At 37.4% G+C, this 25436-nt stretch overlaps 1 protein-coding gene across 1 annotated transcript; it reads left to right on the top strand.

Moving 5' to 3' along the window:
- The first annotated feature begins 972 nt into the window (after positions 1-972).
- LOC139870812 (uncharacterized) lies at positions 973-1659 on the top strand. The gene has a single exon (XM_071858582.1). The coding sequence runs from the start codon at positions 973-975 to the stop codon at positions 1657-1659; it is 687 nt and encodes a 228-aa protein (XP_071714683.1).
- The last annotated feature ends 23777 nt before the right edge of the window (positions 1660-25436 follow it).

Below are 25436 nucleotides of genomic sequence, written 5' to 3'. Positions count from 1 at the left end.
CTTCAGGATGGAAGAAGGCCGATTTTTAGGGTTCATGGTCACTCCGAGAGGAATTAAGGCAAACCCAAAGAAAATCCAAAAAAGATGTGCAGAGTCTAAACGATAAGTTAGCAGCGCTAACAAGATTCTTGTCCCGGGCTTCGGATAGGTCCTTACCCTTCTTTCATACACTAAAGGGATGTTTGAACAAAAAAGACTTCGTCTAGACGAAAGACGCCGAGAAAACCTTCCAAGACATGAAATCATTTCTAAAAGAATTACCTACCTTAACGGAACCAATCCAGGGAGAAACCCTCACGGTATATCTTGCCACTTCCTCCGAGGCAATTATCTCAGTAGTAATCGCTAACCGGGGTAAAGTCCAAATGCCAGTATACTTTGTAATCAAAGTATTACAAAACGGAGAAGTAAATTATCCAGTAATGGAGAAGCTAATTTAAGCTCTTGTACACACAGCAAGGCGATTACGAAGGTACTTCCAAGCTCACCCGATTCGGGTCCTAACGGACCAACCAATCAAGCACGTCATGACCCAGCCAGAGATATCCGGGAGAATGGCCAAGTGGGCGATTGAGCTCGGCGAGCACGAAATCGATTTTCTTCCAAGAAATTCGGTCAAAGGACAAGTCATAGCAGATTTCCTAGTAGAATTCCCCTCCGATATGATTAAAAAGGGAGAAACTATAATTATAAGAAGAGACGATGATGAAGTCTGAGAGCTTTATACAGATGGGGCATCAAGTGAAGAAGGAGCCGGCATAGGTTTACTCCTAGTGTCCCCAAACGGGGAAGAAATAACTTTCACCATCCGGTTGAACTTGGCCGCCTCAAATAACGAAGTCTAGTACGAGGCACTATTAGCAGGCCTACGCCTAGAAAAAAAGAATCAACGTGCAATGGCTCATAGCTTACGTTAACTCACAATTAGTAGTAAGCCAGTTAAACGGTAGTTTCGAGGCAAGAGATGCATTTATGCAAAAATACCCAGAGCTTGCAAAATCGCTGGTCCAAAACTTCGTGGTATTTGAAATTACACAAATACCCCGTAACCGTAACAAAAATGCAGACGCTTTAAGCAAACTTGCCTCCCTCCTATACGATCACTTCACCAAAAAGGTTATGATGGAAGTGCTGGCACGAAAGTCAACCGACGAGGATACCCTCATGACAACAATCACAGTAGACGAGGACTGTTGGATGACACCCTACATACGATACCTTACTAACGTTACCTTCCCGGAAGACAAACTACAAGTTCGTGGGATTCGGATGCGTACACCAGTGTATCACTTCAAAGATGTCATCCTGTACAGAAAATCATTCACTGAGCCATATTTGAGGTGTGTTGGACCGACACAGGCCAAAGAAATTATACAAGAAATGCACGAAGGAGCCTGCTCGACACACTCCGGCTACAGAACAATAGTCAGGAGGATCAAGAGAAAGGGTTATTTCTTGCCACACATGTACCGTGACACATACGATCTGATCGTAAATTGTGAGGCATGTCAAATACATGCCCCCGTCAACAGATACCCTCGACGTAACATGATACCAATACACGCCGCATGGCCATTTTGCAAGTGGGGGATCGATATAGTTTGCCCATTCACAAGGGGTGTCGGAAACATTAAGTTCTTACTAGTCGCAATTGACTAATTTACAAAATGGGTCGAAGCAAAACCGTTAAGCACAATTACTGGAAGGAAAAATCTTAACCTTCATATGGGAGGATATCGTTTGCCGTTTCGGTTTACCACGAGAAATAGTCAGCGACAACGAAACACAGTTTGCACACAATCCTTTCAAAGACTGGTGTGCAGACATGGACATTCAACAATCGTTTACTTCCGTGGCTTACCCACAGGCCAACGGACAGGTGAGGTCACTAACAGGGATATAGTAGCAGGAATAAAGGCAGGGCTATGAAACACTGACAAGGATGGGTAAACATGTTACAACATATACTTTGGGCACACCGGACGACACCCAAAGACAGTACAAACGAAACCCCATTCAGTCTGGTATACGGTACTGAAGCGGTCATCCCGGCTGAAATTCTTGTCCCAACGAAACGAATAACAACATTCGATGGACAACAAAATGATGAAACGTTACGAGAAAATCTAGATGCCCTGGAAGAGTGTCGGACAATAGCACACATCCGACAGGCCGAAAAGAAGCAAAAAATCGCAAACCACTATGATAAAAAAAAGTCAAGCCATTGGACTTTCAGCTACACGACCTAATGTTAAAAAGCAATGAAGCTAGCCGACAGCAGGACATCGGTAAACTAGGCCCGCGATGGGAAGGACCCAACAGGGTTGTCGGTATAACCGACTATCGCGCATACCACCTGGAGACACCAGACAGAATCCCAGTGCAACGACCCTGACACGCCTTCCATTTAAAGAAGTATCATGTGTAATCTACCTATGACCGGGAGGACTGATCATCCACCTGGATAGCGGAAGAGTCATACACTTATGTATCAAATTTATTCTAAGCATAAGTCATCCATAAAATTACATTTTATATACTTGTACTCTGTAGCAACTCTGCATATGACACGAACACAATCAAAAGTATTTAGGCATATTCCAGACCTACCGCCAGAAGAAATGCCTTCTAGCTTTCGTTGGTAGAAGGATACCTCTTGAAGAAACTTATCAGATAATGAGGGTATCCGGCCAAATCATTGATGTTCCATTTTTACCGTATAAACATCTCGACCATACTCACGCATAGTCTAGATATCTACATTATCGTCATGACACATCAAACAATTCATACATAAATAAACTAGTTTATACGCAAGACATAGCAAACACAAAAGCGTTATATTAATAACAAACTACAAAAACAACCGAGTCCATATCTCTACAGTTGATAGTTTACAATATCCTCCACGGATGAATTCTCATCCCTACAAATCTTATCCAACTCTTCAAAACTAATCTGGCCGAGAGCATCGTTCGCTCGTCGGCAATCTTGGACACAAGTAACGCTCAGGTCATTCTTCATCTTTAGTACAACACTACCAGCCGGCAAGAAGCACTGCACTCGCCTTAGCACTTCAAAAGTAGTCAACTTTTTGATGGCTTCAATAAAGGCATTGAACGGCCGATGAACCATGGAAGACTTCAGTAGGCGGGCAAAGAGTACGGGTATACCATGCTGCAGGCGGGTAAGTTTACCCAATGTAGCTGATACCTTCTTTGATAACCTCTTATTATCATCCGAGAGAAGGGCAACCGTTTCCTGCTTCCAGGGCCTCCCGGTACACCCACAGCTTATCTCGGGTAGGGTCCAACGCTTCCTTTGTCGACGCCAGCTCCCTCTCAAGACGGGTAATCATCCCCGACAATTCTGCCACACGCTGGTTGTCAGTCTCGAACATCACACAATGATCGTGGATGCGGCAAGCATTAGCCTCGTTACTGTTTAATTCATCCGCTGCAACATGCTGAGCAAACACGACAAATGAGAACGCAAGTGTCGTGCCTGTGTGGCAGAAAGGGCGGGCAACGCCTCTTTCAGACATGGAAAAGTAATAAAGTCCAAATACTCCCTGTAAACTGGATAGTCTGAAGCATCACAGGGTAAAAGATCACAGAACGTCCTGACATTATAGTCGGGCAGAAGATAAACGTTCTGCCCAGCATTGGTTGTTAACCTGGTGCGAGAATCCGAGGCCTCCACAGTAGGTTCCTTACAGGGACGGTGCCTTTAAACCGTCTCCCTCTCAGCCAGTACTTCCTCATCTACCCGATTCTCCTTAACAGCCGGTTCAACCCTCTCCTGGGAAGCTACTCCCTAAAGTAAAGGTACCGCAAGAACGCGCGCCTGCGTCCCTACGGGAGTCACACCAGCATGACCTGTACACAACAGACAAGAAAATAACATAGTTAGCACGACACATTCTCAGGCAAGAAAAATTGAGCATATGTCAAAGGCATACCTTCAGCTGCAGTAGACGGCTCAACCCGACGCCTAGTGCGACAAATCAGCCTGCCATCCGAAGAACCGCCATTGGAAGACTACAAGTCTTCAGGAGGCGGTGCCCGACGGCGGCTAGTAGATGCCGGGGCTATACCCTCCACCACTTTGTCGGTAAAACCATGCCATCTAGACTCGTAGCCCTCAGAACCTCCGACACGGTCAACTCTGCACAAATCATAAACGTCATTCTAACAATCAAAACTACGTAAAAAGAATAAGGAACATTACACGGATAAATACCTCTCCTGCCTCTGCGAGCAACAGGAATCCTATCAGAGTGGCTCCAGTTGTTGCTAACATTGGCCATCACCAACACTTGCTCATCATAAGACCGTTGAGGAATCATCAGGCCTCTTAACTGGTCAACCATCTCTACACGCAGTTCAGATAGTTGTTTCGGCTGTTGTACAGTCACAGACCTAAACAGATAGGACTGAGCATCCCTTAACAGAAAATCGGTGCACTTAGCAAAAACAAATGATTGCACCCAGTTATCTGCAACCACTGGTGCCTCTCCAAGAAAGTTAATCTCATCGGTAAAAGTGTACCACTCTTTGTGATACGAAGATAGGCGAAATATCCTTCTGAAAATGTTCAAGCTTAGGACCATCCCTAAACCATTGAAGTACATTTCGAAGAGCACAATTGCACGAACGCCATTAGGATGCAAACGTGCAACAATAAGGCCATAGAAATTTAGAACCTTCATGAAGAAACAAGTAAATGGGTACCTCAGATTTGAAAGCTCGAAATGTCTCAAATAAATAGCACAACAATTCGGTGAGGGTGCACACGCACGCTGCTGTGACCTGGGTATTACCAGCCCTAAATCTCGCAATTGAGGGCATAAATAGAAAATCCTATCGAGATACGCTTGGTCAACACGACTAGATGCACGTAATACATCATGAAGGGGATTGGCAGGTCTAGGAGGCATGATGAACGAAGCAGAAGAAGAAGGAAAGAATACAATCAACAAAGATAAACAAAGAATTTCTCTGTATTATGAAAATGAAGAATATCGAAGGTAGAAGAATTTAAGTAAATATAAGGGGTCACTTATATAAGCAACTAAGGGCCCCACAGAACTTAAAAAAGGTGCATTGAAATACGCAAAAATACTTTACTATGATTAAGACAGAAAAGGAAAAGCATTAATTACATGTCAAATCACGCATGTGGGGTATGTTCCTTTAAGTTTGGCAACGCAGCCGTCCCAGCTGACATCACCAAAATGGGGGGGGGGACTTGATGATATGCATATTGATCCATCTCAACAAGGCATACTACTGGTAACACCCTGGACATAATGTATTCAGCACACATCATCACAAATAGAAAAATGTCTTCCCGGCCTCATCTTAGTAGCCAGCCACAAGGTTACTAGTAAACACATCCGGGAAAGGATCACATCAGATAGGGCTCAGCAGGGACGCCACAAGAAGTCCCAGCTTGGATAAGAATGTAAGTTACCGACACCGACTAGTCGGATGCAAGAACATTAAGAAACCGAGAACCATGTCTAAAAGGACTGCTAGACCATGAATATCAGGCACCCGGTAACTCCTACAAAGGTCACTTGCAAACCGGCCACATTTATCCCGGTCATAATACTACCGTGAATAAACACTTGGAATAAAACATCAAGTTATAACCTTCTTGACTGAACAAGGCAGCCACCCACCATACCTTAGTCGGATCCTCCAGGCTCCTCGAACAGACACTTGACCCCGGAATAAGTGCACCGTCCAGGAACGAGTACTTGATCTCGAAACAAACAAACAAACAAGCTGTATGCCACGTCAGCCCACAAATCTAGGAAAGTTTATTAGGATCTGCTCGTGATTCCTATTAAAGGGATAGGTGCCACGTCAGTCCTAGGGATTAGGAAAGTTTGTTACAACCATAAAAGGGACATGTGCCACATCACCATTCCATCGTATCACCTATAAATACACATTTAAGATCATTCAACCACCAACACTGGATGCATTAATGTTACTCTACCCAAACTAATTACGGTAGCATTTTCTCCAGCTGACAATACAACTCTGATCACAATTCCGGTCGCTATCGGAGTTAATCTCAACTCCAAGCTATTAACTTACTCGATTCCGATTGAGTGATGTTAATCCCATCAATTGTTTTACACCCTTGAAATCCAAATTTAAATCGGGGTTTGCACAATTATTGGAGTTAAAACATTCGATCCACTCTTTTTCCCGAATCAAGCACTCAAACCCGAAATCTATTCAAGCATAACGATTTTGGTTTGATCATGTATATATATATATATATATATATATATATATATATATATATGTGTGTGTGTGTGTGTGTGTGTGTATCATATTTGTGTAATCACTATTCTAATTTAATTGTGTTCTAATTGTGTAGCTAGATGACTGCACTCCATGATATATACTTGAATTTTTCCGATGTGGATACCGAGTCTGACACTTCTTTGACTGCCCGAGATGCTTTCACAACCTACACTAATGACGAGGTGCTATTTGAGTCTACTAGGCTACCCCGAGGATGTAACGAACGAAAACACAATACGAGAAATCAACACTTTAAAAAAAAAAAAAGCAAACCAGAATAGTAGATTTGCGGGGGCGCGCAAAACCCTTTGCGTAGCGCCCACTAATTAGCGTGGCATGCCATAACACACAAACTAGAACCAGCATCTTTTTAAGAGAAAACCAATTTTCCAACAAAGCAAGTTTCATTATACTAAAACCTTTTTAACGACGTACAAAGTCAACATAGAACAAATGTATATAAGTTGGCAAAATGGTTTCAATAGCCCATGCGATTAAACGGTGTAATTACGACGCAAATATACATTTAGACGAGTTACTACTCTATAAACCAACCTGATACCAAGAGCATAATTTCGGGGATTTACCAAATCCTCGGTCCACGTCCGAATATTCAAAAGCTACCCCATCATAAGCTCAAGCAACACTAAAGTGTCTAGTCTAACAACTAGAATCCTTCACCAAGTCAAACGGCACCTATAAAAAGGTAAACAACGAGAGGGTAAGCTTACGCTTAGTGAATGCAACAATTATACATATACATATATAATCTACTTACTTGCGAACACTTACACAAATACCGCATACGAGCTAGTAATCCAATTAGCATACAATCACAATTTATAATGCTAAATTGCTACAATGCACAACAAGCTTGCAACATCAATAGCATCAATTCATTACAATATAATATACTAATACAAAAATCACACAATTATGGCTAACCATAAGCACAAGGAAATGGCACTCGCGAACGACCATCGGTGTACACAACAACCATTTGTGTACATACGCCATGTATCACTTACCCCTGGGTGATATCAAACGCTCGAACTTTAAACCCACCCGTCACGTAAAATGTGGTATCGAACGCCCAAACTTTAAACCCACAATTTACGCCCCCGCACACATGATGATATGGTATCGAATGTCTGAACTTTAAACCCATATCACATGCCCACACATGATGATGAGGTAGGGATGCATGAACATTAAACCCCCATCACATGCCAACACGATGTGGTATCGACGCCCGAACTTTAAACCCACATCGCATCCCACACAAGTAAATACACCATATACATACACGTATAATTATTCCACTCACCTTGGAATGCCCACACAAGTCGTGTAATATGATTTCCGTCCACATATTGGAGCAAGTAGTTACCTATATCACACATAGGCACAACATACACATAAATATACATTCTATAAAAGAGAATCCGACACAATCATCCATCAGCCGAAGGATCACACCTTTCTCTCCAAAATCCATCCATTTAACACCTAATGCACACAATCAAATTACCACTTCGGGTGGTAATTTAAACCCACACTACAAAGTACAATTTAACCCGAATTATACTTGACACCAGTTAGACCAACCTAGGTCCTGACACTAGATCACTAGCTAGTTAGTGATCATATTAAAACATTGGTTACACTAATTCTTACAATATACGCAATATTGACCCATATTTCACTTGACCACATTTGACTTATGTCAAACTAATCACTAATGGTTAGTGATTATGTCTCAAAAATGCCAATTAACACATAAATCAAGTATCTACATACTTAATCCACCAAAACTTGACCTCAAACTTAGTTTTGACAACAATTCAAGGTCACCACCCACCATGACCAATAACTTGTTTTTAAGAACAATAAAATCACCAACACACTTCTAACTAGTGATTAACACTCAAAATCATGACAAACATAACCAAATTCATCATCTAACCATAAACCCACAATATTAGGGTTCCTTTACCCAAATCATACACCAAAACCCCTAATTTCATAAGAAATGGGGTTTATAACCCATCACCAACTCAAACCCTAACTCAAATCAAGAATATAACACTAAAATTCAGATATAGGATTTACCATAGTGAGATGACCGAAACGGACGGTTTTATTTATGCAGTGTCGTCAGGCCGTATGGCGTCAGAATCGGTCAATTGAAGAGGGGGTTGGTAATAGTTTTAAATTTATATTTAGCGAGGCCTAAATCGTACTACTCCTTATTATGAGTAAGGGAAGTATGACCTAGGGTCGTATTTTTAAGATATCAGTAGAATCGAACCTACAATTAAAGCTTAAGATAATCTTAAAGTGAAGGAGTTGTGGTTTATTACCTAATATTGGGTTTTCTAGTTTATAAGATAAAATAAAGTAAATGCAATAAAATTTGTAATTCAGATAAGGTTAAAACAAGTGTATACTATGGTTTCGTCATTACTTTGCCGAGATTATGGAATGCTGGCTCATGAATAGGTAGTGACTTTGTATTCATTACACTAGTCCTAAACGCCCCTGTCATAAGACATGTCACTGGGTAATGTGTTAGGCTTGAAGATTCTGAATAGACAGCAACGTCCCTTACCCCCGATGCCCGTACAGTCTGACTACAGGCATACACGTTCAGAAGGCTCATCCAATTGAGCGACTCGGTTGGGTGACATATTAACATTCCACAAAGGTCTAAACTTTCTTAAGCATAATAGAATACAGAGTTTGCCATATCCGAGAGACGTGATATGTTTCAATGCTTTCGTTAATGATTGGGTTTAAAAGGTAGTTAGGCCCTTAAAAAGAGTTCAACCATAAAGAACACTATGGCCAAGTCAGGTTTGATTTCCATGAACACGTTCGGTTATCCTAACAGTCCAATCCATTATGTGTTTAAAAAAAGTTCTTTAATTAACTAAGAATCCCTTAAGCGGGGTGCAATGTTTGAGACCACATTATGGTGTAGTGTACTAATCAGCACTGACGTGGTTCCATGGCCTTACTTAGCAGAGGTACAGCTTACAACAACCGTTGTACTTCATCGTGCACGTTCGAAGTTTATATGCTTGGTAACTACACTAGCATGGTCTAGGACTGACAATGTACTATTGGTCTAGTTAGATCTTTCACTACGAAAGAGTCCTCAGTCAGAATCCAAGGCTCGGTGGACTTACTACAACTGGTGTGCCTCAGTCAAACTTACGTTGTATCGGATAGATTTATCTTACCAAGGGGTGACACATAATGGTGTATCCTAGGGGATACATGCATGAAAACACCATTTTATACAGAAGAATGGATCAAAAAGCACAAAAGATAACAAAATTTGGCAGTTTTCACTATTTGCCGCCCAACGTCATGCGTAAGCCCTGCAGGCAGCTTCAATGCTTAAGCCCTTTTACTTCAGCGCGTGAACGGCACACAGCCAACGTCAACACACGCCACTGAACTTCCAAATACTTCGCATAACAGAATTAATCAGCGATTGACACGTGTATCCCAGGAATTTCAGACATTCTACGCCTATAAATAGACCCCCTGGGTCACCATATTTGACATCGGAACTTCAGTCAGAGAGAAGTACACTTTCTCTCTCACACAGTTCTTTCTCACTCTAAACGCACATTAGCCGCTTAGCAGCAATACGCTAGATGGATCAATTACATATTGACCCAAGATTGATTGAGGCCACCCCACGGATCTCTCATCCGTGTTCCCGGTCTGCAGAGATTATTTCTCGAGGGTAAACATCAATCAATATTATACACCACATGCTAAGCAGCTATTTTCTTGTACTGGTACCTTACAGCCGCTATACAGAAAATAGTACCAACAAACGGCGCCATCCGTCTCAAAGACCAGCAAAAACACCAAGAGCATGAAGACAACTGAAACAACCTCAGCAAAAGCAGCACTAAAACCAATTAACGAAAACATCATTGAGAATATACCAGTAGATCAGCTAACTCTTAAAGAAACTTCAATTGAAGAAGAAGATCAACCCAATACTGGTGCAACAGAAGAGATTGTGCATGAAACAATACCGCGATTGAAGAAACCGTTGATGGAAAGTTCCAGCGGCAGAATGTGGAAGGCCATAAGAGGAACACACAATGCTTCTTTTAAGAGAACAGCTGATGTGAATGCTAAGCACAACAATAAAGGAAAGTCAATTTCAAAATCACAATTGTTGAAGCTATTCAATCAGTTGAATACTTTGATTGATGTTGATGAACGAGAACACAATGATGAAGGTTTTGTGGAAGATGATTGGGACTTTGGGGAAGAAGAGGAGCAGTTCTTTATGACTGAGTAGATGGCAGGAAAGTTATTGGATCGGATTTTGACCAAGATGGCACCATAAAGATACAAGCAGAAGTTGGCACAGCCCGTCATTCGTGTAATGGATGTAGATAATTTGTTTGCTTTGATTACTGAAGATGAAGCTATCAAACCGCCAGCAATGGCAGAGTCTACACAGTGTTTTATCCCTCGGATTGCAGATTATCCATTACCAAGAATTTGGGAATTTCATCTATCGGTGTTTATGATGGCACAACAGATCCAGAAGACTTCCTTACTTTGTTTGAAGGTGTTATGAGATTATAGCATTGGGAAGATGAAACTGCGTGCCATATGTTTCCAATGGTACTGCAGAAAAAGGAGAGAGAATGGTTTGCTAGTTTGCCACCAAGGAGTATTACCAATTTCCTTAATTTAAGGGCAAAATTTGTGATGCAATATCAAAGTTTGAGAAGCTGTACGTTGTCACATCTTGATGCACATGAAATAACAATGCACCAGAATGAGTCATTGAGTGATTTCATGAAATGTTATACCATTGAGTGTCAAAAGATACCAGACATACCAGAATCTCAGCTTGTTTCAGGGTTTATATTTTGTCTTGATCAGCGACGTTTTACAAGATTAATCCATGCATTGTGATATGATATCCCAAAGACGTTACATCAAGCATTGTTGGTTGCACAGAAGCATTTACGGGTAGGTGAGATGGGATATCCAAGAGTTGATAATTATCAAAGAAATTTTAGACAGCAAGGCAGAGAACGGAACAGGAATGACAATTATCAGAGACAGCGTGGATATGAGAACAATTACCAGAAGCAGCAACATGGTTGGAGGGGGAATAATCATTCGAATGACAATTACCATCAGCAAAAACCACTAGACAGACATCCACTCATCATGGCTTTACCAAAAACTCCAAAGGAGATTCTGTTCACTGAACCTGTTAAGGAAACCTTTCACCCTCCACCACTAATGGAAGAGCATCAGGGACTACAGAGTGATAAGTGGTGTGATTTTCACGAGGTATATGGGCATGATACTGAAAATTGTAAGTCATTAATGAGGGAAATCATTGCAAAGATTAAAGTGAGAGTTAAACCATCTGTTACCAGGAAACAGTACATGGAGAATGATCCAAACAAGCATTTTTCTTGGCAAGGAAAGGTGTGTCATGGTGGACGGCGTGATTGGAATAGAAAAGAAGAAAGAAAAGATGAAAGAGATCCAACCCCTGAAATGCACATCAAGGTTATATGGAATGAAGTAGCGGAGAATGAAACAGACAGAGAGCGCATAACGGAGCAATGGATGTATGCTACAATCTTATTTCACACCATTCCAAATTGGCGCCTATCAGAGGAGCCTGTGGTCATTTCAGCTGTAATTGCAAACAGAAGCATCACTCGAATCTATACTGATACATGGATTGAAGCAGATCTCTTGTATTTTCATTGTTTCAAAGATTATCCGTTCAGCGTGAAGGATAGGCTTCGCTACACGAACTTGAAAATTCTTGGCATCACGGGAGAATCGATGAGGGCAGTTGGTAAGGTGAAACTGGATATAACATTGGGAACATACCCTTTAGTCCGAAAAGAAATTGTGGATTTTACGATTCTTGATGGAAGATCAAGATTCAATGACTTGTTTGGTAGGTGAACTCTACACAAATTTGGAGCAATTAATTCTACACCACACGCAGAATTGCGGTTCCCAACACCAAATGGTGTGGCAGTGATACGATCTGAATATGTTGGGCCACCAAGAGAGAGATCGGTTGTTAATGAAGCTCAAGAAAATTTTGTTAGAGGAGGATCGTCGAGGAAATTTTTTAACAGAAATGATGTGAATGGGTATTTCAAAACCGCCCAAAATGTGGGAGCCTTAAAAGGCAAGATGCAACACGCTGCACGGTGGATAGTATGTTAACATGAGTCGTGCAGATCAGTTTGTTTACCATGTATTTTAATTTTCCCCAGTTCAGACAAAGCACAATACAATTTTTGTAATTTTCTAATTGGGATTGATCACCCCATGCGAAGATGTTGCACAAAATGTTGTATGTGTGTCAAAGAAATATCAATAAAATTTTATTTTTTTCATACACAAAACGATACGCGTTATGAATGTAGAATATAGCATTCATACCTACCCACATAAGGCAAGGCATTTTTTATTCCCTCGATTGTAGAGGCTCTTGTGTCAACATTATAGACACAAGGGATTGGTTAGCGTAAGTGTTTACTTCGCTAGAGGGCACCGAGGCAAAAATAAAGATCTCTTAATGTCATGACATATAGAATGGTTTATCACAAATGCATAAATCCATTTATATACTGAAAGCAGAAAAAACAAACATAAAATACAAGTATATTTTATAAGCCGCAAAATACCTGAGCGCAACACGCTAAACGGAATACCACTCATTCTATAAACAGAACTCCTTAAACAGATTTATCACTTTTTATGATATATAATTAGCATAAAAACATTATGATTGATTTATATTATACTTCAGAAGTTGTTTGCAAATTTTCAATACTTCTTTACAAAACGGATGCACTTATGTAGAACAGAGAACAGATAACAGTTTGACATATTCTTTACACAACAATAACAAAGTTACACATGTTTTGCTGAACGATGATGATAAATAGATATACAATTTTAATAACTTGTATACATCATACCATCTAAATAACAGTGCACCTCAGATTGATAAAAGATATTATATAATGATGTTTGGCGGACAGCGAACAACGGATGACAGATCAATACATGTACCATATCAAAAATCAGTTCAAGGCAAAAATCATTTTATATACATATATATATATATATATATATATATATATATATATATATATATATATATATATATATATATATATATATATATATATATATATATATATATATATATATATATATATATGATATAAGCTTTCTATAGCTTGCAATGGTTAAACACATATAGTAGAAATATGTTAATCATGGAAAGCAAAAAGCATGGCAACATCAAATATAAAAACAGATTATATATATAGATGATCAACATAAAGAAGTTACATGTTGTTATTACAGGTTAATTTCATTTTATTTTCAAATGGGTACATTTAAAATGTCCTTCACAGAAGAATCCTCCTTTCCACAAACTTCTGCCACATACACAATCTTTAATGAAGTAACCTCATTTATTGCAGCCTGTAACTTATATTCAGCATCAGGCTTGATGTATTTTGAAATGGTGGCAGGTAAAGGATCTATTTTATTAGGTAAAGCATTTAAAATCTCCTCAGTAGCATTAGAAAGATCCTTCTCAATGGAAGCTAACAAATACTTGTGAAAAGTTTGGCCAACAAGCCCAGAACTTAACACCCTATGCACAAGAGCATGAATACCATCCTTCAAATTAGCAAATTTCTTCTCAGAGGTAGCAGCAGCAACAGTTTTTCTTCACCAACACACCTTTCTTGCTCCAGCAACTTCTTCAACTCTTCCACCTCCTTTGATAGTTTTTCCTTCTCTTCCATCACTTTATCATTCTCCATTCTTTCAACAGCACATTTTTTCTCAATCAGTTGCAGTGTCTCCTCTTTCTTCTTTGCCAAATCAACTGCTGTTTTCCACTTCAGATTAGCATCCTTCAAATCAATTTCCAGCCTTTTCAGTTTGTTGGCATTCGGGATAGCATTGGCAACAAGGGTTTCTTGAGCCTCTTGCATTTTCAGACCATGAAGCACATGGTGATTCAGAAGTATCAATGTTGTAGCGGTGGATTAGCATGTCTGCTTATGGGTCATTATGGTCAAGGATGAAGAGAGATCAGCAATTGTGTTCATCTGCAAAATAAATATACAGTTATAACCTACAAACAAAATAAAAGCAGAAAGATTTCCAAAAATCAGGTTATAATATTTACCTTCAGTAAATTAATAAAATTGTCAGATTTGTTGACAGGATCCTCCAAAAAACTCTTTAAACCAGCCAGGGGCACAACAAAAAGTGGTTGGGAAGATGAAGAAGATTGTGTTGTGCCCATTTTTGTAGAAGTTAATGGATTAGTAAATGGAGGAGTTTCAAAGGTATTATCTTAATGTGTGTCCTCATCCTCTTCATCATCATTGTCATCTTCAGCATCAGCAACTTTGTCACCCTTTTTACCACTAGCAGTGGTTTCATCATCCTCTGCTGGAAAAATCAGTTTTAAATCATAGATAAATGACTTTACAGTTAGCATTAACACATATTATAGACATTATTACGAGGCGTAAGTGAAAAGGCATACTTCTTTTCTTTGATTGTTCAGGAGCTCCACCAGTTGCACGCTTCCAAAAACGTTTTGTGCATTTACCAGTCTTCTTGGCTCCAGACGGTTTCGGGGTAGCCTCGATGATTTCCACAACAGATGAAGAAGGCTGTGCAGCATCATCATCGCCGCCTTCCGTAGGCCGTTCAGGACTTTTTAGCTGCTCTTCAAACTTAGTGTCTTTGACCTTATCAGCTTCAAGTTCACTATAAGTCTTTGGCCGGTCAGTCACAGAAAGGGAATCCAAATTGGCCTTTTTAAACACTTTATTGACCTGCATTTCTTCTTCTACAACAGATGACAACATTAAACAAAAAGTATATAAGAATACATTTCACAATGACATAATACAAGTATAGCATATTCATAAAATGCCTACCACAGCCTTTCTAGTGCAACACTGGTGCAAATCCAGCATTCCAGTAGTCACTCATTCCACAAAGGACTAAAATGGCTTCATTATTAGCATATGACCGTTGTGGAAGTTCTAACAATTTCCAGTCCTCAACAGTTGTTCTCTCATCATCAGATAATGTGATTGACTTACTTACTCCTATTTTTGTTTTCCTCCATTTTCGAATGTTTGCCCAAGTATCATGAATAACCCTTTCGTTGACAAAAAAGTAGGGTTCTTTCCAACTTTTTAAAGATGTTTTTTTCATTCAAGTGAAAGCCTTATTTGCTTTACAGTCAAACGTATACCAACATTTACTCACCAATCTAGTTCTAAAAAATTCACGAAAAACGTTTATACGTGGAACTTTACCAACAGCGTTACAGTACATTTCAAAAAGCACAATTTTCTGCATCCCAAGAGGATGAATTTGGCTAAGACCAATCCCGTAGTGAGATAGAAGTCCTTGAAGAAAAATGGAAGGAGGAATACGGAGGTTACCTATAGTAAGTTGAAGCTTATACAGTGTGATCATCTTTTTAGGAGGTTTATTCGCCCTATCATTTGAGGAAGGAACCATGGAGTTCAGTAATCTAAGATTCCTATGATCTATACATAACTTATCTATTTCGGTTTCGGTGATGCTGGAAGGAATAGTGCTCAAATCGCGATTTTCTCTTTGGGAAGAAGTGCTACTGGACTCGGCCATGGTAGTATGCAAAATAAAAGAAATACAAGCAGCAGAGAAAGATGAGTGATAACTGACCTGGCACTTATCAAATCGCTGGAATGAGTAATTGCAGTTATCTTCAAAGCATATAATCAGTTTTCGAAAAAGGAAAAAGGAAAGGGGGAACGGGTTATCTATAGTCAAGCAAATGGATTATGAAAGGATGAGATTGAGACGCGTGTATGGGCCAGATTAATTGGGCAACAATTTAAATTTCAAAAATAAATCAAAAAGATTGTGGGGGCAAATTCATAATTGGTAATGTGATGTCAGCACGGAAATACAGACGGCTACAGCAGTTTTGTGTCTTCGAGGAAAAAGGCATCTTTTATTTTTAGTTTAATGACTTTATTTTTTGCAAAAATAAAGACATCAAACTGGGGGGACTTAATGGTGTATCCAAGGGGATACACGCATGAAAACACCATTTTATACAGAATAATGGATCAAAAAGCACAAAAGATAACAAAATATGGCAGTTTTCATTATTTACCGCCCAACGTTTAGTATGCCGCCAGCGTCATGCGTAAACCCTGCAGGCAGCTTCAATGCTTAAGCCCTTTTATTTCAGGGCGTTAACGGCACGCAGCCACGTCAGCACACGCCACTGACCTTCCGAATACTTTGCATAACAGAATTAATCAGTGATTGACATGTATATCCCGAGAATTTTGGACATTCTACGCCTATAAATAGACCCCCTGGGTCACCAAATTTGACATCGAAACTTCAGTTAGAGAGAAGTACACTTTCTCTCTTACACAGTTCTTTCTCACTCTAAACGAACATTAGTCGCTTAGCAGCAATACGCTAGATGGATCAATTACAGATTGATCCCCAGATTGATTGAGGCCACCCCACGGATCTCTCATCTGTGTTCTGGGTCTGCAGAGATTATTTCTCGAGGGCAAACATCAATCAACATTATACACCACACGCTAAGCAGCTATTGTCTTGTACTAGTACCTTACAGTCACTATACGGAATATAGTACCAATAGATAGTGTACTCTGAATCGGGGTTCGCGACTTCTCAATAACAGAGCTGATAACTACGTTCTATTAGTTGGAAAAGCGATTGAGTTTAAAGCATAATCGAAAAGTATCTCGACAACATACACAAACCATAATATTATTCCGGCATTATAACTGACTACATCATAGCATACACTAAAGATAACTACTCGCTAATCATGGCAACAATATCACAAAGCATAATAATGAAAGACATTATATAAAGACAAAGGATAGAAGTACCAGTAAATTAAACGAGTTTCAAATACAAAAGTGACAACTTCAAACTCCAGATCGCTCCTAATACAATCTTCGGCATTCTTCTCCGGGTACTAGGTTTCCCGCACGGAGTCGAAGACCTTGAAAGTATGAATAATATTGTAGAAAGAGAGAGAAAGAAGTGAATTGAAGTGTATGTAAAAATGGATGACAAAGACCCTTTAAATAGACTTGGAATTGGCCTGTATATGGCTGGCAAGCCGTATGACAAGCCGTATGGTAGGCCATTCTTGGTGGCCGTTTGCTTTGGCATGCCATTTTGCCTGGCCATTTGCCCAGGCCGTATGGCAAGCCATTTGCACACTGGCAGGCCGTATGGAAAGCCGTATGGCCTACTTTGGTTTCTTGATTTCACTGGATCATAACTTGATTTCCTTGATTGTAACTTGGTTTCTCGTCTTTCACCGTTTTCGCTCTAGAATCTTCGTTTTAGCTCCGATTCCCTTGATTCTTTTTGCACCATCTTCGTAATTACTTAATCTTCAATTTCAACCAATGATGTGAGTATTTTGGCAATAAATATTGAAACTTTATTGTTTTTGGGCCTCAATATCGGGGTGAAAACGTGACTTTATAGCCGATATCAAATATCCCACACTTAGACTTTGTTTGTTCTTTTAAGAAATCTTTTCAGAGTTTCCTTTCTAGTAGCCTAAGCGGTTTGCTGTTTTATTATAAGAGTGAAACATAAGGTTAGTTATCTATGTTAGGGTTGAAACTATCTCTGCAAGCATACGAGGAGGTTACAGACTTAGGCTAGCTTTCACGGGTCACTCAAATCACACAAGTATTTAGGGTTACCTATAGATCTAAGAAATGAATTCGCTTTTAGCCAGTCATATTGCACCCATTGTCATTGGCTTGATAAAGACTCAAATCCTTGCTACTAATGTGAAAACGGTAGTAACCATAGCTTCTAGGTCATTTGTCAATTTGGAATGATGAAAAGGAATTTTGGAGTGGTGGTGAAGTTGTTTTAAAGGGGGGTGAGAAAAGGGGTGATATAGTCTTTTTAAAGACCTTTATTCGAAATTTCAGAAATATAAGATAGATAGAGTGCTGATAATTTTGAGAAGCACTTTGACTTTTTCTCCTTTGGAGTGATAGGTATTTATGGTCAAGTTCATCTTCGGTGTTTCTCATTATAAGTTCTGCTCCTTTTTTCAGAACTTTGAAAATACACATTTTTTATTGGAGATTTTATGTAGTGACCCGAACTTTTCCATGTTTTTATATATTAAATAAAATTGTTATTTACATGATTAAGTGTTTCCAACATGTTAAGCAATTAAACTTTTTAAGACTTGATTAATTGAAATAGGTTTTATATAGACAATTGACCACCCAAGTTGACCGGTGATTCACGAATGTTAAAACTTGTAAAAACTATATGATGACATATATATGGATATATATATATAGTTAACATGATTTATGATAAGTAAGTATCTCATTAGGTATTTTAACAATGAGTTTATACATAAAAATGAGACTATTGAATTATGAAACTCGAAAACTTTATATATAACGATTATCGTTATATCAACGTCTTACTAAATACATATGGATCATTTTAAGATATTGTTACATTATATAATCATGATAAATGATAAGTAAACATATCATTAAGTATATTAACAATGAACTACATATGTAAAAACAAGACTACTAACTTAATGATTTCGAAACGAGACATATATGTAACGATTATCGTTGTAACAACATTTAACTGTATATATATCATACTAAGATATATTAATATATCATAATATCATGATAATGTAATAATTTAACATCTCTTTATATATAATAAACAATGGGTTAACAACATTTAACAAGATCGTTAACCTAAAGGTTTCAAAACAACATTTACATGTAACGACTAACGATGACTTAACGACTCAGTTAAAATGTATATACATGTAGTATTTTAATATGTATTCATACACTTTTGAAAGAATTCAAGACACTTATCAAAATACTTCTACTTAACAAAAATGCTTACAATTCAATCCTCGTTCAGTTTCATCAACAATTCTACTCGTATGCACCCGTATTCATACTCGTACTATACACAGCTTTTAGATGTATGTACTATTGGTATATACACTCCAATGATCAGCTCTTAGCAGCCCATGTGAGTCACCTAACACATGTAGGAACCATCATTTGGCAACTAGCATGAAATATCTCATAAAATTACAAAAATATTAGTAATCATTCATGACTTATTTACATGAAAACAAAATTACACATCCTTTATATCTAATCCATATACCAACGACCAAAAACACCTACAAACACTTTCATTCTTCAATTTTCTTCATCTAAATGATCTCTATCAAGTTCTATCTTCAAGTTCTAAGTGTTCTTCATAAATTCTATAAGTTCTAGTTTTATAAAATCAAGAATACTTCTAAGTTCGCTAGCTTACTTCCAATCTTGTAAAGTGATCATCCAACCTCAAGAAATCTTTCTTATTTACAGTAATATATCTTTCTAATACAAGGTAATACTCATATTCAAACTTTGATTCATTTTCTATAACTATAACAATCTTATTTCGAGTGGAAATCTTACTTGAACTTGTTTTCGTGTCATGATTCTGCTTCAAGAACTTTCAAGCCTCCAAGGATCCTTTGAAGCTAGATCTTTTAAACTACCTTATTCGAAGGTTTAAACTTGAAATCTCTAGAACATAGTTTAGTTAATTCTAAACTTGTTCGCAAACAAAAGTTAATCCTTCTAACTTGACTTTTAAAATCAACTAAACACATGTTCCATATCTATATGATATGCTAACTTAATGATTTAAAACCTGGAAACACGAAAAACACCGTAAAACCGGACATACGCCGTCGTAGTAACACCGCGGGCTGTTTTGGGTTTGATAATTAAAAACTATGATAAACTTTGATTTAAAAATTGTTCTTCTAAAAAAAATGATTTTTTCTTATGAACATGAAACTATATCCAAAAATCATGGTTAAACTCAAAGTGGAAGTATGTTTTTCAAAATGGTCATCAAGACGTCATTCTTTCGACTGAAATGACTACCTATTACAAAAATGACTTGTAACTTATATTTCTGATTATAAACCTATAATTTTTCTATTTAGATTTATAAAATAGAGTTCAATATGAAACCATAGCAATTTGATTCACTCAAAACGGATTTAAAACGAAGAAGTTATGGGTAAAACAAAATTGGATATTTTTTTGATTGTTGTAGCTACGGGAAATATTGTAACGATTCTATACAAATCATATCCTAGCTAACTTATATTGTATTATACATGTATTCTAATATATTATGTAATCTTGGGATACCATAGACACGTATGCAAATGTTTTGACATATCATATCGACCCATGTATATATATTATTTGGAACAACCATAGATACTCTATATGCAGTAATGTTGGAGTTAGCTATACAGGGTTGAGGTTGATTCCAAAAATATATATACTTTGAGTTGTGATCTAGCCTGAGACGTGTATACACTGGGTCGTGGATTGATTCAAGATAATATATCACTTTATTTCTCTACATCTAACTTTGGACAACTAGTTGTAGGTTACTAACAAGGACAGCTGACTTAATAAACTTAAAACATCAAAATGTATTAAAAGTGTTGTAAATATATTTTGAACATACTTTGATATATATGTACATATTTGTTATAAGTTCGTGAAACGACCAGTGGCCAAGTCTTTCTTTCTGACGAAGTAAAAATCTGTGAAAGTGAGTTATAGTCCCACTTTTAAAATCTAATATTTTTGGAATGAGAATACATGCAGCTTTATAAATGTTTTACAAAATAGACACAAGTACATGAAACTACTTTCTATGGTTGAATGATCGAAGCCGAATATGCCCCTTTTTGCTTGGTAGCCTAAGAATTAGGGAACATCACTAATTTTGAGAATTAGTGCACGCCTAATTGACGCGAATCCTAAAGATAGATCTATTGGGCCTAACAAACTCCATCCAAAGTACCGGATGCTTTAGTACTTCGAGTTTTATATCATGTTCGATGAATGTCACGGAATGATGGGGATATTCTTATATGCATCTTGTTAATGTCGGTTACCAGGTGTTCACCATATGAATGATTTTTTATCTCTATGTATGGGATGTGTATTGAAATATGAAATCTTGTGGTCTATTATTACGATTTGATAAATATATAGGTTAAACCTATAACTCACCAACATTTTTGTTGACGTTTAAAGCATGTTTATTCTCAGGTGATTATTAAGAGCTTCGACTGTTGCATGCTAATATATGGACAAGATTTGGAGTCAGTATGCTTGTATTATATTGTTTAAAACTGCATTCGAAATTTACTTTGTTGTAACATATTAATTGTAAACCAATATGTATTGGTAATGTGTAAGTGTGACATTTTTATATTATCATTTTTGATAATCTAGGTGGTGTCCTTTTAACCTTGTTGATAAAATAAAGGTTATGGTTTGTTTTAAAAACGAATGCAGTCATTGAAAAACGTCTCATATAGAGGTCAAAACCTCGTAACGAAATCAATTAATATGGAACGTTTATAATCAATATGAATGGGACATTTCATTTTATATCCGAGCGTTGGTCTTAGAGAACCAGAAATTTGAATTAGTGTGTCTTATTGAGTTTGTTAGGATACATTAGTGAGTCTGGACTTCGACCGTATTTTCTTTAAAAACGATTGCTTAACACTTTTGTTGGAAACTATATATTATTAACATGTAAATATTATGTGATATATTAATCTCTTAATGTGTTTGATATTGTGTGATAGATGTCTACCACTAGTATAAATACCATCGACTCACCTAATAATAATGAAGAGTCGAATATACTTTGGGAAGATTCACAAATTCTCGAAGAGGAACCGGAAGAGGAGGAACCGGAAGAATAGGAACCGGAAGAGGAGGAACCGGAAGAGGAGGAACCGGAAGAAGAAGAGGTTTCGGAGGAAGAAATATTGATACCTACTGTAAATCGATTAAATAAAAGAAAATCCTCAACCAACGAACCAAAGTCAATAATGGTCAATGGTGTTTTCGCTGAGGAAGCAAAATATTGGGAAGATTACCAATATTCCGATGAATCGGATCCCGATGAGGATTCCAATGATGTTATAGAAATTACCTCGACCCAATTTAATATAGAAAAAGAAAATAATAAGGGAAAAGGTATAAAAATAGAGAAACCTGATTCCAACCCCGATGAACTTTATATGTATTGGCAACGTCCGTATTTCCTAAATTGTAACAATAACCCGGGAACCTCTAAACCACCAGATTTTTCTAAACCATTGTGGAAAACGACGGCTCGTATCAGAGGAACATCATATATCCCTAGAAAATTAGGAAAACGAACCAAGTCCAAAGAAGAAGAAAACATTGATTCAGATTAGAAGGTTGTAATCATGTTGTGTATTATATGTATTGTAGTGTGCTTGTCCTTTTATGTTCTATGTAAAAATTGTTTGTATTGTTTGTTAATTATCTTTTACGAATCTAATCCTTGTGTATTTTACAGTATAAAAACAAAATGGACATTAAGGATAGACAACCGAATATTTTAGAAGACCTACCAGAGGATATGATTGAGGAAATCTTGTCTAGAGTTGGTCAGAATTCATCAGCACATTTAGTTATGGTGAAATTAACTTGTCAAACACTTGAAAGACTTTCCAGAAATGCCTTAGTTTATAAAAGGCTTTCCTTTGATAGGTGGGGTATATTACATTGGGGAGACCGTAAGTTACGATGTGTTTTCTTTAAAGCGTTAAATGCGGGGAACCCAAATGCAATTTTACGCTACAAGTTAAGAACCTATTTTGACTCAACATATCCCAACATAGGATTTCGTGAGTTAGAAAGAGCTTCTAACATGCAACTTAAAGAAGCATGTTTTGCTTACGGGTTAATAATGTTCGCTTCTCATCAAATTGAGAAAAAGAACGTTGGGTTGCAACTTTTAAATAAAACGTTCCCACAAGTGACGGACTCGGTAGTTGAGATGCGAAACAAGGTTTTTAGATTGTTACGGGGCTGTTGGGCATTACAAAACCCTCGTCCTTTTGACGACATTAGAACATGCTGCCTAGCCAATGGTCATAACGGTTACTTTCCACAAAACAAAGGATGGAAAGTCGTCTTAGTAAAACCAGAATGCATGACTTGTTTCTGGACTTATGAATTACGTGTCTTTATTTCTTTTGCTGAACAACTTATGTATTAACTAGAATTGCCTTTATAGCTGCCGAGTAGCAATGTTATTATGTGTTATATTTCATCTTATATGTATAATAGCGATATTGTAAGTTGTAATATTTTTGTATAAAGTTTGAACGCGAAATTTTATTGTAATAAGTTTTTCATATAGAAGCAGAGTAGTTGATGAAATGTCCCGTTCATATTGATTATAAACGTTCCATATTAATTGATTTCATCGCGAGGTTTTGACCTCTATATGAGACGTTTTTCAAAGACTGCATTCAATTTTAAAACAAACCATAACCTTTAAAATATTACGACGATTATCAAATAATGATAATCTAAAATATAGCGTTTTTCACACGACCATTACATAATGGTTTACAATAATATTACATATCAACATAAGTCTTCGAATGCAGTTTTTAAACAATATTATACAATCATGGACTCCAAATCTTGTCCTTAATTTAGTATGCAACAGCGGAAGCTCTTAATAATCACCTGAGAATAAACATGCTTAAAACGTCAACAAAATTGTTGGTAAGTTATAGGTTTAACCTACATATTATTAAATCATAATAATAGACCACAAGATTTCATTTTTATAACACATCTCTTATCAGGCATTTCGCAAACTGCATAGAGATAAAAATCATTCATATGTTGAACACCTGATAATCGACGTTAACTTAATACATAGAATATCCCCAAAACAGAACCTCTCGTCTGTATAATAATCTCGAAGTACTAAACCATCCATAACCTGAATGGGGGTTGTTAAGCCCAATAGATCTATCTTTAGGATTCGCGTCAATTAGGGGCCATTTCCCTAATTCTTAGGCTACCAGACTTGAAGGGCGATATTCAGTTTAATAATCCAACCATAGAATGTAGTTTTGCGTACTTGTGTCTATTTTGTAAAACATTTATAAAGCTGCATGTATTCTCATCCCAAAATATTAGATTTTTAAAAGTGGGACTATAACTCACTTTCACAGATTTTTACTTCGTCGGGAAGTAAGACTTGGCCACTAGTCGATTCACGAACCTATAACAAATATGTACATATATATCAAAGTATGTTCAAAATATATTTACAACATTTTTAATACGTTTTAATGTTTTAAATATTTTCAGTCAGCTGTCCTAGTTAGTAACCTACAACTAGTTGTCCATAGTTAGATGTACAGAAATAAATTGATATATATTATCTTGACCCAATCGACGACCCAGTGTATACATGTCTCAGGCTAGATCACAACTCAAAGTATATATATTTTTGGAATCAATCTCAACCCTGTATAGCTAACTCCAACATTACTGCATATAGAGTGTCTATGGTTGTTCCAAATAATATATATAGATGGGTCGATATGATATGTCAAAACATTTGCATACGCGTCTATGGTATCCCAAGATTACATAATATATTAGAATACATGTATAATACAATATAAGTTAGCTAGGATATGATTTTTATAGATTTGTTACCAATTTTCACGTAGCTACAACAAGTAAAAATATCCAATCTTGTTTTACCCATAACTTCTTCGTTTTAAATCCGTTTTGAGTGAATCCAATTGCTATGGTTTCATATTGAACTTAAGTTTATGAATCAATACAGAAAAAGTATAAGTTTATAGTCAGAAATACAGGTTACAAGTCATTTTTGTAAAGGTAGTCATTTCAGTCGAAAGAACGACGTCTAGATGACCATTTTGGAAAACATACAACCATTTTGAGTTTAATCATGATTTTTGGATATAGTTTCATGTTCATAATAAAAATAATTTTCCCAGAAGAACAACTTTTAAATCAAATTTTATCATAG

This window comes from Rutidosis leptorrhynchoides, chromosome 10, assembly GCF_046630445.1.
Source record: "Rutidosis leptorrhynchoides isolate AG116_Rl617_1_P2 chromosome 10, CSIRO_AGI_Rlap_v1, whole genome shotgun sequence".
Classification (NCBI taxonomy): domain Eukaryota; kingdom Viridiplantae; phylum Streptophyta; class Magnoliopsida; order Asterales; family Asteraceae; genus Rutidosis; species Rutidosis leptorrhynchoides.
Note: the sequence above shows the minus strand (reverse complement) of the source record. Positions and strands in the feature narration are given on the sequence as shown.

Bases quoted from the DNA above. Each gene is read 5' to 3' on its own strand.
- LOC139870812 (XM_071858582.1), top strand. From the start codon at position 973: ATGCAAAAATACCCAGAGCTTGCAAAATCGCTGGTCCAAAACTTCGTG.